Source organism: Myxine glutinosa, chromosome 4 (assembly GCF_964187855.1).
Source record: "Myxine glutinosa chromosome 4, kmMyxGlut1.1, whole genome shotgun sequence".
NCBI classification, from domain to species: Eukaryota; Metazoa; Chordata; class Myxini; order Myxiniformes; family Myxinidae; genus Myxine; species Myxine glutinosa.
In genome coordinates this window covers 106595317-106611874 of record NC_136264.1, presented here as the reverse complement: position 1 = coordinate 106611874, position 16558 = coordinate 106595317, and the positions used below count along the sequence as shown (strand labels likewise).

At 42.7% G+C, this 16558-nt stretch overlaps 1 protein-coding gene across 5 annotated transcripts in view; it reads left to right on the top strand.

Annotated features, from left to right (window-relative positions):
* Window positions 1–16558, top strand: part of LOC137425066 (uncharacterized) — a 769181-nt gene that overhangs the window by 155301 nt on the left and 597322 nt on the right. For all 5 annotated transcript variants that reach the window (XM_078776254.1, XM_078776250.1, XM_078776252.1 and 2 more), the window contains one exon: window positions 10550–10625. In XM_078776254.1, the coding sequence (XP_078632380.1) occupies window positions 10550–10625 (76 nt within the window). The remainder of the gene's footprint in view (window positions 1–10549; window positions 10626–16558) is intronic.

Sequence of the window (16558 nt, the reverse complement as noted above, 5' to 3'; positions counted from 1 at the left end):
GCTTAATCACCCATTATGTACCATTGTACCAATGTTGTTCATGGCATTAGAAAAATTGGGTGCTCAGGAGGTATATGGGGTTGTTGAAGGGGGGGGGTTGCCCCTCAAAATAGGTATGTTTTTCTTTGTTTGTTTAAAGTCTTATGATTATGTTAGTATGATTCTACATGCTGCCCTGTCTTCGAGCAACCATTGAAATTGGTTTAAAATACCCTCAGTCTAGTCTGTGCAGTATAATGTTTATTCTGCCAGGTGAGTGCCAGGGGCATTGCCCCTATCTTTCATTATTGTCTGCCAATATTACCATCTCGGTTCATGCTAAAAAAAATTCAATGTTACGTGTTTGTCTTGCCTTTTCTTATTCTCATATTTCCCTGGAGGTCGAGCATGGAATTATTTGCCATCACTTCTTATTTGACTATTGTATGTCCCAAAAATGCCTTCAAGCTTTGGCATGATACATCTATTAGCCCCTTGGATGAGCCTCCAAATGAGAAATTAACATTTAATCACAATGTTCCGATCACTGATGAATTGGCAATACAGTATTCAAGATGAGTATTCTCCCATTTGCTTTTTTCTTTTTTTGAATTATTTTTGTTTGAAAACTTCCTTATAAAATTATAAGCCAGCAGCCAGATTGTTCCCTCCAAGCTGTTTTCGCATTAGAGTAATTATGGCCAATCATTTGGGCAAAAGTTATTTCAATCGGAAAGCAAGAATACTGGGACTGCAGATGGATAAACCATTCCCAATTATCCAGATAATGGAGTGTTCACTCGTGCAGCTGAGCTTCTTCGACCTGACCCAGAATAAGAGAATGGGAGAAACGCACCAAGTCAGCCTTCGTCTTCGTCTTCGTGTGTAATATATATATATATATATATATATATATATATATATATATATATATATATATATATATATATATATATATATATATATACATACATACATACATACATACATACATATATATATATATATATATATATATATATATATATATATATATATATATATATATATATATATATACATACATACATACATACATACATACATACATACATACATACATACATACATACATACATACATACATACATACATACATACATACATACATATACACACACACACACACACAAGCAGAAGTACCCGGCATTGCCGGGAGGGGGAAAGGGAGGGGGGGGGGGAACGGGGGGTAGGGGAGGGGCAGGGGGAAGGGGAGAGGGTAGGGTGGGGGGAGGGGAGGGGGGGGGGGAGGGGAGGGAAGGGGAGAGGGTAGGGAGGGGGGAGGGGAGGGGAGAGGGGGATGGGGAAGGGGGAGAGGGGGATGGGGAAGGGGTAGGGGGAAAAGGAAGGGGTAGAGGGGAAAGGGAGGGGTATGGAAGGGGGTAGGGGGGAAGGGAGGAGGGAGGGGAGGGGAGGGGGAGGGAAGGGGGAAAAGGGGATAGGGGGAGAAGTGGAGGGGAGGGGGGAGGAGGGTGGGGAGGGAAGAAGGGGAGGCGAAGGGGGAAGGGGAGAGGGAAGGAGGAGGGGGAAGGGGAGGGTGAGGGAAAGGGAAGGAGGGAGGGGAAGAAGGGAAGGGGAAAGGGAGGGGGAGCGGGAGGGAGGGGGAGGAGGGAAGGGGAGGGGAGGGATATAGATGGTTACTGGCAATTGATCACATCCACAAATGATGTAATCCACACAATTTATGTACTTTACATAACGTTAATAGGAATACATGGCCATGTAGATGGGAAATACAGTTTGTTTGAAATAAATCACAAATATCAGCTGAAAGTGAAAAAAAACCTATGTGGTGTGAATGGCAATGTTCCTCGCTGAAATGTGAAAAAACTGAATTACGTGCGAACGCATAACTGTGAGATTATGGCGGCAAAAGTTGGAACATCACGTGATCGCTCTGAGCGAATCAGCGCGCTGCTCTGCCACCGGCTGAGATTCCGTGTATAATGTTCCTCGCTGAAATGCGCTGAGGTAAATATGAATAAAACATTCGATATATTTTCACTTTTACGTTTTGGCTAACTCGCTCGCGAACCTGACGAAGATCCTGAGCGAGGATCGCTACGCTACGCTACGTTATGCTAACGCTACGTTCGCTACATGATGGCTAAAAATATGGATCTAAAGATGAAAGAACAAAAAACCTATGTGGTGTGAATAGCAATGTTCCTCGCTGAAATGTGAAAAAACTGAATTATGTGCGAACGCATAACTGTGAGATTATGGCGGCAAAAGTTGGAACATCACGTGATCGCTCTGAGCGAATCAGCGCGCTGCTCTGCCACCGGCTGAGATTCCGTGTATAATGTTCCTCGCTGAAATGCACTGAGGTAAATATGAATAAAAAATATGGATCTCGTCAAATATTTTTAGGTAGGCCATGTTCTTCCCAGGCTCAATGGCCATGTCTGTGCCAAATATCAAGTCCGTGAGCCTCTCCGTTTTGGAGTCTATCGGTAACATTACACCCACACACACACACACAAACTGTTATATATATATATATATATATATATATATATATATATATATATATATATATATATATATATATATATATATATATAAATATATATATTGTTGCGGTTTTTAGAACCTTCACTTTGTCAATTTAGGAGTAAATTTCCTTATAAATAACCCCTGTGTACATTTCCCCTTAATTGGCTGTTAATTGAAATAAGTGCACCTTAGTTAGTCCACATTGCAACACGTAGCAAATCATAGGCCCTTTCGTAGTTATTTCATTATTCTGTGTTTCAGGTAAGGCTATGTTTCCAATAGATGAATCGACGTTGCATCAAATCAAATAAGATAGGTCCCTTTCGTTCTTTTCACCAAACCCCCAAATTCCACCTTGACGGAGAGTTTTCCTTCCATCCTCCGTTTTGGCTACTGCACCTTCCACTTGGTTCACAAGTCAAGGAACACGAGGTAGGCCCGAAAAGGGGGGCGGAGTGGTGCAGGTCAGCAGCTGCGGTAAGGACACCAGCCAATCAGGGCTAAGGTGAGATCGCCTGACAGGGCTTGGCTGGAGGTTCCAGAGGGTTCGCTGGGCTTTCTTATATAAGCCAGCGCATAAAGCCCTCGCGAGGACTCGAAGGGAGCGAGCGTGCTAAGAGGAATTTGATGAAAGAGGACGCACGAGGCAGAGGACGCATGAGAAAGCTGCCGGTGTAAAGCCGAATACGTGGAGCTGCCGGCTCCTCGCTTCCAGCCCGGAGCGGACCTGCTTGCTGTGACCTGCAAAAACCTTCCAGCCCGGTTCTCCCATCTGAACCTTCTCATCCCTCCATTCATTCCTGCCTGCAATCCCCCATTCGTGTAAGTGAGTTTGTCTTCTTTTGTCTTGTCCCTGGGAATAAGTTAAGCCTGTATAGTTAAGAATTGCACTGTGTCTTTTTCTTCTTCTTCTGTAAATTACTTTCGTTTCTTTCCTCTCCTTTGGTTTGTTTGGTTGTGTAAATAATAATAGTAATAAATACCTGTTCCTCCTTACTTTCGTTTCTTTCTCGTCCGATCGCTTTCGTGATTTCTTGATTGAGTTCCTGTGGCGCGATTTTGGCCGAACCGCGTTACAATCGGGTTAGTCTTTGCTAACGGCTCAGATTCCGGACTGCTAAACCGCTCGGCAAAATACCATCTTGTCCGGGATTCGAGCGGGGCCACCCACCTGCTTTGTGGAGGGATTGGCGGAGGTGTCCGGGAATCCCTTGACCAATCACCTTGGCCAATCCTATCCCACAAAGGAGCAGGGTGGGTCCAGGAACGGAGACGGCCAGCTTAACGACGAGGGGATTAAACCACCCTCGGTAAGGGGAGTGCCGTCGCCTGATTCCGTAACAGTATATATACAGAACTCTGCCGGGTACAAGTTGGCAGTTGTTTGGCATCTTCTCCACTTGTAGATTATCTTCCGGACAGTCGAATGATTGATTTCAAATTGTTTGGAGATCTTTTTAAATCCCTTCCCAGACTCGTAGGCATCTATAACCTTCTTTCTGAAGGCCTCAGAGAGCTCTTTTGATCTAGGAATGGTGACGCCGCACACTTCAACAACAAAGCGCAAACCAAACTAAATGTCTGAGGTTTAAATAAGACAGGTTCCTCCAAGATCCTCTCTAACGACGTTCTAATTCTAATCATTTGCACCTGAGCTGGTGCACCTGATTCTAATTTTAGGTATTTGAAGTAGTGATAAATGTAGGGGTGTACTTACTTTTTCCACATGCGAAATTTGCTTTTATGTTTATTTAAATTATACAATGGACTACAAAATGTAAATGTTTCATGATATTTGTTATATTATATCACCTTTATCTATCAATGTTGTTGAAATGAAGATCAAATAGCTATATGTTGAAATATGTTGAAAAAGTCAAAACTTTACATGGGGTGTACTTACTTTTTCACGTGACTATATATATATATATATACATACATTCAGAAAGTATTCAGACCCCTTCACTTTTTTCACATTTTGTTATGTTGCAGCCTTATGCTGAAAAGCCCGTTTGGAGTTTGCCAAAAAGCACCTAAAGGACTCTCAGACTGTGAGAAACAAGATTATGCGGGCTTCCATGTGTCTTTCACTGAGGAGAGGCTTCCGTCTGGTCACTCTGCCATAAAGCCCAGATCGGTGGAGTGTTGCAGTGATGGTTGTCCTTCTGGAAGTTTCTCCCATCTCCACACAGGATCTCTGGAGCTCAGCCAGAGTGACCATCGGGTTCTTGGTCACCTCTCTTACCAAGTAGTAAGGGAAACATATGAAAATCTGTTAACTAAATTGTTACCAAAAAATTTCTTCACCAATATGTTTGTAAAGGTGTGTAATAACATGTGTTAAAATGTTGAAGGTCAACTCCCGTGGGAAACCCAGAAAAAAAGCTGTTGAATTCGGGTACCGAAAAATTATTTTCGAGAATTTTTATTTTTTTTAATCGGCCCTTAAGTAACTTATGAGGGGTCAAATAAGGGTTTTTCATGATTCTGAGTTGATTGTTAACATTTATATTTCACCACAGACACTCCTTTGTGGAAAAATAATTTCTAAATATATCTCATTTTCTACTTTGCAGGACATGGAGTCTAGCAATATGGATGAAGACGTTACTCCACCTGTGCTCAATTGCTTCATCTGTGCACGCTCGGATACACCAGCTGAAAGGCTCATACAGGCAACTCCAAAGGGATACTCAACTTTATTGAAAGAAGCAGTAACTGTCGAAAATATTACTGTTGTGGAACGTATGAAGGAGGCTCAAAAGGAAGGAAAACTGAGGTACCACGAGAAGTGTAAAAATGATCTGTACAACAACTTTGTTGCAACCACCAAGAAGTCAGCTCAAGCATCAAAGGCAGAGAAAGAGTCATCAAAGTTGAAAAGAAGACGCACTACTTGTGAGTTCAGTTCATCAACTGGCTGCAGTTCTAGAAGATCACAGTCAGTTGACCTCCTGTATAAGGATGTATGCATTCTTTGCAACCAACCAGCCCAGCTCTACAAAAATAATCCAGCACAAGCTAGAAAGAAATACAGAGTGCCAGATAATTTGACTGCAGATACACTGAAGGCAAGCTTGCTGAAGACAGCACGGAGTCGCGGGGATGACTGGGGCACTGAAGTCACTGGACGCCTGGAAGGGATCAACGACTTGGTAGCAGAAGAAACACTGTACCATTTGCGATGCAAACTTATGTTTGCGAGAGGTGACAGTTTGTCCAAGACTGATGAGGAAGGAAAAAGGAAGAGAGGACAGAGGAGTATTGATGGGGAGCGAGAGGCAGTTTTTATTGAATTCTGCGAATGGTTAGACTCAGAATTAGAGCATGGGGTAATGAACATGGACCAAGTCCATGAAAAGCTGCAGGAGTTTGATCAGTCACCAGAGAAGAGCCTTTCTTATTCAAAGCATTGGCTAAAGATAAAACTTCTAGAGAAATACGAAGACACCTTGTATTTCACAACACAGGAAAGAAGGGCAGATGTACTCTGTCTCAAAGATGGCACCGACAATATTCTGCGAGGGCATCATGCTAATCTTGACCATGGAGATGAGAAGACTCAGATCATAAAGACGGCACTCAAGTTCATATCCAATGATATTGCCTTGATTGATTTAGGTCCAAAGTCATACCCCACCACACACAGTATGACTGACATCGATAGTCAGCTGACACTTGTTCCTGCAAGCCTTCAGATGTTCTTGAGACCGATTGTCAAGACAGACGAAAGAGTTGCCGTTTGGGGGCAGAATTTTATTAAGGCCTGTCGACCTCGGTCTGGAGTATTGCCACACCAAATGGGGCTTGCCATACAACTTGATCATAGATTTGGGTCAAAATGGATGCTCAACAAGTTCCACCGGCTGGGATACACTGAGTCTTACACGGAGGCACAAAACTACAAATACTGCTTCCTTAATAGTAGGAGTGGAGATGATGTTCCAGATACTTCTGGCACTCTTGACACCATTGTGGAGGAAACCGATGAACAGATCAATGATGAGGTTGCGGTTGATGCTGCGCTTGAGGATCAATCAGTGATGACAGCCAAAGTGCCAGCCAGTGAAAGTGAATTGTCAAGTAATGATCAGGTGGTCTTTATGGAGGTTGGGGAAACAAACAATGCAGTCACTCAGTTTGTTGGAGACAATATAGATTTAAACATTGTCTCTATTCACGGAAACACTCCCTTTCACTCAATGGGTTGGATCGAAGTCACCTCTCCGGCACCACCTTTGCCAGATCCACAGACAACAGCAGCTTTCCCCCGGGTGAAGTTGAAGGCACTCGACAAAGCTAAGATCCTGAGAGGAACTGAAGTAAAGATTATTCCATTTACGAACAGGAAACAGATAGGAACGAACGCGATCATGTTTCTCCCCCTCGCTGAGCTTTCCTCCTCCCTGGCTCATGATCAGCCACTCCTCACTCCAGGTGACACACTCTGGGCAGCGGGGTGGGTGATCAAAGCCAACGATCCTGAGTTCCCACACTCCAACTGGAATGGCTGGATGAAGAGAATCCATGCTAATGATGCAAAGCAGAGCACACAGATCGAGTTCCTCCCAGTTATTGAAGGAGACCCTAATGACCTCAACACCATCTTCACCACTCTGAAAGAGTGCATACGGCGCGCTGGGGTCGCTATAGTGACCTTTGATCTTCCGATTTGGCTGAAGGCTGTGAATATAATAAAGCAGGCAAATCTACCCGTCATTCCAAACTTGGGTGGTTTTCACCTGCTGAAGTCTTATCTTGGATCAATGGGTAACATCATGGAAGATTCTGGACTACTAGATGTGATCCAGTTGATCTATCCTGGAAGTACGACAGCCAACCACATCATGGATGGAGGATGTTTTGACAAGGCCTCCAACAGAGGGTGCAGCTGCACAACATTCACTCCGTGCCTACCTGCAGACCCGGGACTGGATCCTTCTACAGAGCATGTCTCTGAACCCCAGTGACTATGGATGGACAATAGGTGTGCATGGGTATGAGCCAGTTCCAACACTGGACCCCACGGCTCCTGAGGAGCTATTGCAGTTCACGAGCTGTAATTGTCATGGAGATTGCAGCAACCGGTGATGCAGCTGCAAGAAGAATGGGGTCACGTGCATCTCGGCCTGTGGAGTCTGTAATGGCATTACATGCAGAAACTGCAGTCATGATGTTGTTGAGTCTGAAGAAGACATAGACAATGACTGTTGAAACTTCTGACATTGTGAATGAGAAATAACTCTTGAATATTATATATGTATGTGAAATAAAAGCTACTTTGTGTGTAAATGTAAAAGTGAAAATATAAATGTTAACAATCAACTCAGAATCATGAAAAACCCTTATTTGACCCCTCAAAAGTTACTTAAGGGCCGATTAAAAAAAATAAAAATTCTCGAAAATCATTTTTCGGTACCCGAATTCAACAGCTTTTTTTCTGGGTTTCCCATGGGAGTTGAACTTCAACATTTTAACACATGTTATTACACACCTTTACAAACATATTGGTGAAGAAATTTTTTGGTAACAATTTAGTTAACAGATTTGTGAAATATCTCATAAAATGCCCTTACTACAAGGCCCTTCTCCCCCGATTGCTCAGTTTGACCTGGCGGCCAGCTCTAGGAAGAGTCCTGGTTGTTCCAAACTTCTCCCATTTAAGAATTATGGAGGCCACTGTGCTCTTGGGAAACTTCACTTCCGCAGAAATTTTTTTGTAGGCTTCCCCATATCTGTGCCTCGACACAATCCTGTCTCTGAGCTCTGCAGGCAGTTCCTTCGACCTCATGGCTTGGTTTTTGCTCTGATATGCAGTCAGCTGTGAGACCTTATATAGACAGGTGTGTGCCTTTCCAAATCATGTCCAATCTTACTCTAATTCACCAAATATCTGTCTGTCTGTCTGTCTATCTGAATGTTCGAAGGTACCGTAAAAACTGCTGAACCGATCGCAAATATATTTTGGGTGGATAATCCTAGGATCTCCAGGAGTAAAATAGGCTATTTAGTTTTCCCAATTTCAGCTTTCGTCTCCAGCATTCTCAGGTTTGGACTCCCGCATAACATTCGCGTTCGCATAACGTTCATTGTTCTCATTGTGACGATGTGCTTTCCCGGGTGCCGCGCGATCGGTGCAGCCGTTTGTGCGGCACCCGGGAAAGCAACATGTCTCCATCGATCGCTAACAGATCGCTGTCTCCATCGATCTTGCCAAGGCCGTAACAGCTATCGGCTCAAAATCCTTTTAACTGTTGATTTGGTACAGTTACACGTATCGGGAATTTGCTACACGTATCGGGAGTACATACGACATAGCGATTGTGAACACGATTATCGATCGCGATTCACGACCACGATCATCATGATCATAGTGTATCGATCACGATTTAAAACACGATGGAACAATATTTACCGATATGAACAGTGATGTTGCTTTTTTGAAATTCTAAAGATACTGTTTAGATTTTGATGATTATGCATGTGATATGATTCAACGGATGTTCATATGAATCGTTTAAAATAAAATAAAACTTCAATTTCTGATATTTTCCCTTTTCATTTGGGCCTCCCAATTGAAGCCCCGCTCATAGGGCGGGTACCGTTGCTAGTCAATTGAATTTACCATAGGTGGACTCCAATCAAGGTGTATAAACATCTCAAAGATGATCAAGAGAAATGGGAGGCACCTGAGCTAAATTTCAAGTGTCATAGCAAAGGGTATGAATACTTATGTCAATGTGATATTTCACTTTTTTATTTTTAATAAATTTGCAAAACTTTCTAAAATCCTGTTTTCTCCTTATCATTATGGGGTATTGAGTGTAGATTGATGAGGGGAAAAATGAATTTAAACGATTTCAGCATAAGGCTGCAACATAACAAAATGTGAAAAAAGTGAAGGGGTCTGAATACTTTCTGAATGCACTGTATGTATATATATGTATTTTTTTTTCCATCTTCATGCATGAAACATAGTCATGACAACAACCTGAAATGGTTGTTGTCGTGATTATGGAATTCTTCATCTGGAGCATATTATCTTAATTCCACTGTCGTTGTGCAGAGCCCAGTACAAACTCGATGCATGACAATAATGTTTTATTTTGGGAATGAGTTGCCTTTTGCTTGTCTGCTTGGGTGCTAAGTTTCTGTTTTTTTCTTTAGTTTGCTTTCTTGAAGCGAAATTCATCTTACTCTCTGGCAGCATTGGCTTCCGTAGTCTGTTAATTGGGAAAGTCCAACCATCATCATTTGACAAACAAAGTAGCAGGATATTCCAAGTATCTACCTTTGTGTGGAAGTTTGATACAGAGGGTTGTATTGAAAAATATGCAGCAGTTGCACAAACAGTAGCGCTATCTTGCTTCGGATTTACTCGTTGCGTCCCTGGCACATCCAAATCTTCCTTCCCGAGACCATGGAATGCTTCAGAATTTCCCTCTGCGTGCACACGTGATCAGCTTGCTAACCTCTCTGTACCCAATTTCTAATTGCCATTGCGAGCGGTTTGCAATGGAAGCTTGCGCTTGCCTGTAATGTCATCTCCAAAAATCCCTGGTGAATGCGCTATTTGCTAAATTAAGTTTACACCCCATTAAAATTTCAGGAGCTGCAAAGCGAGTAAATATTGTATGATCAATATGGTAAAGCTGGTGAGCATCGGAAGATGATCACCCGGGGAATGACTCACAATATAATACCCTAATGTTTCCAATTAATCTTGGTCATTTTGTTATTTCACAAGCTAATGTGGATATTTTTGATGAATGCATCAATGCTTAACAATTGTTTTAGGAAATTATATGCAAACAGCAATGAGGGAAAAATTATCTTTCCGATGGAAATAATTGCAAAAAGGATTTGGTTCTTTGTCGGCTTTGCTGTTTTAATTGTGATTGCAGCAAACATCTGAAGGAGGTATGGTCTTACCTGAGTGTATATAGCCAGGGGGATTGCTAATCGGCAGTCTCATGTACTTCTTCTTCAGATGAAGAGTGTTTTCATCATACCTGTGCTCCTTTTGTTGTAGGAGTGGTGAGTGTGGATTCTGGAGTCGGCGCCGCCAATGGAGACGCCATTCAAGTTCAGCGGCCTCGCTTTTTGAGGTAGGAAATATAGTGCGAGTTTCTAACTTATGCTGTCACGATATACTCATTCAAGAAGGAAGAGGAGGTGGGTGGGGCTCGGGTGGGGGCTTGGCAGTGGCATTAGAACTACACGATGGGTAATGTCAAGGGTCGAGCAAATACATCTTTGATTCACCGAAGAAGTCAATAAGATGCAAAGTAACACCTGTTGGGTGCATCGCCGGTGGTTGTAGATCGACCCGTGAGTTTATTGTATGAGCAGTGGAAAATAAAATTATACAACAGCAATTGTAAAGGTTATGATGGCGGCCACAATTTGCTGGAATTTCAGGCTAGTGAGTTTCTGGCATTTGCTATTGATGTGGTGTTTTCTGTGCAGGCCATTTCCGCCCTCCCTTTACCTTTGGATATTAAGTTGAGGATTCAGCTGATAGAAAGACGAAGGTGGTTACACATTCCCTCATGTATTCTGTATTTCATCAGTATTTTCATGATACTATATCATTTCAGTATTGCCAGGAAAAAAAAAACCACATTGCCGACAGAGAGAACTGCTTTGAGACTTTAATCCAGAATCCTTGGCCTCGGAATATTAGATTTGCAATAATATAGTGCAGACATACCATGTTGATATATATCCTTTTGTTCTTGAAATGATGGTATTTTCCAAAGGAATTTTTGTTTCGAGGTGAGTAATGTTTTTTGCCTATTTTTGACTCATCACCACTGCGAGAGTAGCTGTGATTATGTTTGAGATGTATTGCCTTTCATGTGATGGCTTACCTCATTCACTTGCTACCCACAGGGAACGTTGCTCTCTTTCCAATTGGCACGGCCATATTGGATGGCCACCCATTTGGGGAAAACGCATTAGCACTACGCTCGGTGGCACTTTCCTCTACTTTGAGATATGCACTTAAAAGCAGAGTGCTTATGGTGTAACATGATAACAGCAAGCCATTTATTGTTTACCTTGTTACCAAAATTAGTGAGTGCAAAGTAATAACTTACAGTTGTGTGGTTTTTAAAAATTTTTTTACACTGATATCAAATTATGGTGTTTGAGCGGGTCTCATCAACACTTGATCTTGGTTGGAATGTTTCCCGGTGTTACGGATTGGTCTACTGTCTCCAACAATGAATTTTTGACTTTGTTGTGATTGACACTGTTTGCAATGATGTGTCCTAATGTCTTTCAAGCAATCTAAAAGTCATTGTTATTTCAGTCTGGACTATCAAACCATTGTTTGTCCAAGTCTCCCTCTATCTAGGATTCTTGGCCTTCAACGCTCCTTTAGGTGTTTCCTCCCTCTCCATCTACTGCTCCTTTTGCATCATGTTTTGTGTGTTTTACGTCCTGTTTTTGTCTGTTACATTCTGATCCTTTCAGTGGTCTCGCTCTTCCATGAGCCTTGACTATGGACACAAAAACAAAACACAAAAGGATCTTATATTTTTCACATGTTGTCACGGGAGTTGTAATTGGTCAACCCTCATTATATCACCATGAGCAACAGGCATTTGGAATTTAAATTGGAGAGGTTTACAAAAACATTTTATTTCAATATGAATAGCAACAGCAGAGGCCACAGGTGTGTGAGAAAGCTGGGTCAGGAGGATTGTGGAAGCGAATGCGGTGGATTCAAGGAGGATGGGTGAAATGAGGCGGGGGATTGGTGTGCAGATGAGCTTTATGGGTAGGTTGGTGACGAGACACTTGTCGTGGGTAGGGCACCCTGTGCGAATGGAGGGAGACAGACTTCTGAAGAGAGCAGATGTGTTGAAAAAGTGAGGCAGGAGAAAAAGGTGGAGACCATGCTTGAGATGGGAGGATTGTATGACTGAGGGATGTCAGAAGGTGGAGGTGGATGGAGAGTGGAGAGAGATTGTTGGAGATAGAGGGCGGTGGAGAAATGTTGTGGACGGAGCAGAGAAGCAGTTAAATACCACTCGGCCGAACCTCATGTAAAGGGATTTTGAGGAAGAACATGTATGATTTTATTTTGCCTCGTTTTGACTCATCACCATGGCAAGAGTCGCTCTGATAGCATTCTCACAACAATTTTGGATGATGATATTAAACCTGTTATAATTGCGCACACACACACACACACACACACACACCACTCTCATGACAACATCTGAAAATAATGCAATGCATTGATATGCAAGACTTAAACAACATTGACTTGTGGATAACTTGAAAAACATTATAAAGCATCAATGCGCAGTAGGAAACATCAAATCTGTACAGCATATGGTTATCCTTTTTATATTTTTCAATTTCCATGAGACCAAACCTGGACCTTGTTGGAATGAGTTGAATTCAATTATCAAGCATAGTTGGAAAATGTTCTTCAGATAAAGCACAGTGAAAGATTACAGACTGCAGAGCCCATTTTGAACATGCAGGATAATTAGTGACTATTTCCTTCAAATCTGGAACCGGCAAACCGTTCCGCTTGCCCATGTTCTGGTAGCCGAATCAGCTTGTGTAGTGTCCTACCATAAGAGATCTGTGGCAGAAGAGATGAGCCAGATGTTGTCTCAAACAACTCTTCTCTTGTTGTGGGGTAAGCCTGTCTTTACATTAGCCGAACAGCGAAATAGCAATAACTCGGCAAGCTGAGCTTGGGACACGTCAAGGTGTTAAGTTACAATCAGAAGTTCATGAGCCCAACCTTCTAAATAATTTACCAAAATGTAAGGAAAGCATAATTAATAGACTAGATGGATTTATGGAAAAAGGCCATGCATAAGCTTCGAGGTGCATTTTGGGGTAAAAGTTGTGAAGTTAAAGTAAAAGAGCTGCATGTACAGTGCATTCAGAAAGTATTCAGACCCCTTCACCTTTTTCACATTTTGTTATGTTGCAGCCTTATGCTGAAATCGTTTAAATTCATTTTTTCCCTCATCAATCTTTTTTTTTTTTTTTTAAATATATATACTGAATCGAGGCTCGTGAAAGAGCTGACAACCGCGAGAGAAAGACAGTCCAGGGGGACCACGAGGGAAAGACAAAGACAGCACATGGGGACCGCGAGGGAAAGACAGTACAGGGGGACCACGAGGGAAAGACAAAGACAGCACATGGGGACCGCGAGGGAAAGACAAAGACAGCACATGGGGACCACGAGGGAAAGACAAAGACAGCACATGGGGACCGCGAGGGAAAGACAAAGACAGCACATGGGGACCGCGAGGGAAAGACAAAGACAGCACATGGGGACCGCGAGGGAAAGACAAAGACAGCACATGGGGACCGCGAGGGAAAGACAGTACAGGGGGACCACGAGGGAAAGACAAAGACAGCACATGGGGACCGCGAGGGAAAGACAGTACAGGGGGACCACGAGGGAAAGACAAAGACAGCAAATGGGGACCGCGAGGGAAAGACAAAGACAGCACATGGGGACCACGAGGGAAAGACAAAGACAGCACATGGGGACCGCGAGGGAAAGACAAAGACAGCACATGGCTGGCAGTTCTCGGCGGTTCTCGACAAGCGGCCGGCGGTTCTCGACACACAACGGATCTGTGAAGTGAGCTTAGCCGTTATAAGGCGCAGTTAGCTCGGCGCGAGTTATTTCACCATGCTCGCCGCTTTGTGACTGCTGTGCGTGTCCGTGTGCCGACAGTTCCACAGAATGTCTCAACCTGCAACGCAAAGAGCTTTGGTCGCTTGGGTGAAGTGATTGGGGATTGGGAGCATTGAACAAATCGAGGATCTTCAGGACCCAAACATCTTGAGGCGGTTGGCCCAATACCCCATAATGACAAAGAGAAAACAGGATTTTAGAAAGTTTTGCAAATTTATAAAAAAGAAAAAACTGAAATATCACATTGACAAAAGTTAATCAGTTGTCCTCAGACAACGGAAGCCTCTCCTCAGTGAAAGACACATGAAAGCCCGCCTGGAGTTTGCAAAAAAGCACCTAAAGGACTCTCAGACTGTGAGAAACAAGATTCGGTGGTCTGATGAAACCAAGATTGAACAGTTTGGCTTCCGTCTGGCCACTCTGCCATAAAGCCCAGATCGGTGGAGTGTTGCAGTGATGATTGTCCTTCTGGAAGTTTCTCCCATATCCACACAGGATCTCTGCAGGTCAGCCAGAGTGACCATCGGGTTCTTGGTCACCTCTCCTACCAAGGCCCTTCTTCCCCATTGCTCAGTTTGGCCGGGCGGCCAGCTCTAGGAAGAGTCCTGGTTGTTCCAAACTTCTTCCATTTAAGAATTATGGAGGCCACTGTGCTCTTGGGAACCTTCACTTCCGCAGAAATTTTTTTGTAGGCTTCCCCAGATCTGTGCTTCAACACAATCCCGTCTCTGAGCTCTGCAGGCAGTTCCTTCGACCTCATGGCTTGGTTTTTGCTCTGATATGCATTGTCAGCTGTGAGACCTTATATAGATAGGTGTGTGCCTTTCCAAATAATGTCCAATCAATTGAATTTACCACAGGTGGACTGCAATCAAGGTGTCGAAACATCTCAAAGATGATCAAGAAAAATAGGAGGCACCTGAGCTAAATTTCAAGTGTCATAGCAAAGGGTCTGAATACTTATGTCAATGTGATATTTCACAGTTTTTTCTTTTTAATAAATTTGCAAAACTTTCTAAAATCCTGTTTTCTCTTTGTCATTATGGGGTATTGAGTGTAGATTGATGAGGGAAAAATTGAATTTAAACTATTTCAGCATAAGGGTGCAACTTAACAAAATGTGAAAAAAGTGAAGGGGTCTGAATACTTTCTGAATGCACTGTATATACATGATATATAAATACTTGTTCAAAGAAATTGTCCCAAAATGGCGGCCATTTTGTTTATGCTAATTAGAAGGTCAAAAACTCAAAATTCAGCTTGGGAACCGGGTTAATCGAATTCAGCATACCCTGTTTATGTTAAAAAGTGAGGTTCCCAACTTTTTACCCCAAAAAGGCACCTAACATTCAGATTTCTCAGAAATCCGTCTAGTCCATGATGAACTCTTCCCGTGGCCACTTTATTAGGGCTCTGGTGTCCTATTTTATTTGCTGTTTCTATGAGCTAGACGTGCATGTTCCTTTGATTATGTGAAATGGCCTACTAAGTCCTATCACAGGCAAATCATTTCCACAGGAATTGCAACAGTTGAAAGAAAATGTCCACCAAGATCTTCTACAGGCAACTTGGAATGGGCCCTAAATGCTGAAAATAACCAGCACTGACCCAAATACGCAATTAAATACAAAACGAAATGGACATGATTCCAAAAATACGAGAAAGCTTTTGGAGCAGCACAATTGCGAAAAGCCTTCCACTAATGGCTAATGGGAATAATGGGGCCATGCTATATGCATATTTATTATTACCCTCTTGGAGTAGGGAATAAGGGGGGTGTCGTCAGTCAGTAGGGGTGAAATGAGAAAAACCCAATTACTGAAAAGGAAGAAGGTGGAGAAAAAAAATTGAAGTTACACAAGTTGTGGATTGTGGGTGGGGATTAAGTGAATGGAAATTAGAAGAGGATTGGATTGAGTACCTGCATGGGGAATTTAGAGAGGAAGTATTATGGAGGGTATTAGGAGAGGGTGTCTCGTGTCTCGGGGCAGGAAATTATTTGCCCAATTTTTCTTTTGCAATATGGAGATGGCCTCCAACGCTTCATTATTTAGTGAGCGGGCGCAATGCATTAGACAAGAAGTACGAGAGGTAGCACCTCACAACACTTGAGTTATCCTTAAAACATATGATCTGTGACTGGAATGTCACAGGCCAAGTAACAATGGTGTGAGCAGTGATTTTTTTTTCTCCATTTGCCCTTCCAGAAGGTACCATAGTCAATATATTTATGCAGTTGTGATCCATAGAAATCCTTCCGGGGGTCTTCTCACACTTTGGGGAGTCTTTGCTTTTATGAATGTTTGGCTTGCTTGAGGAGCTCTTTCTTTGCTATGTGATCTCATTATATAT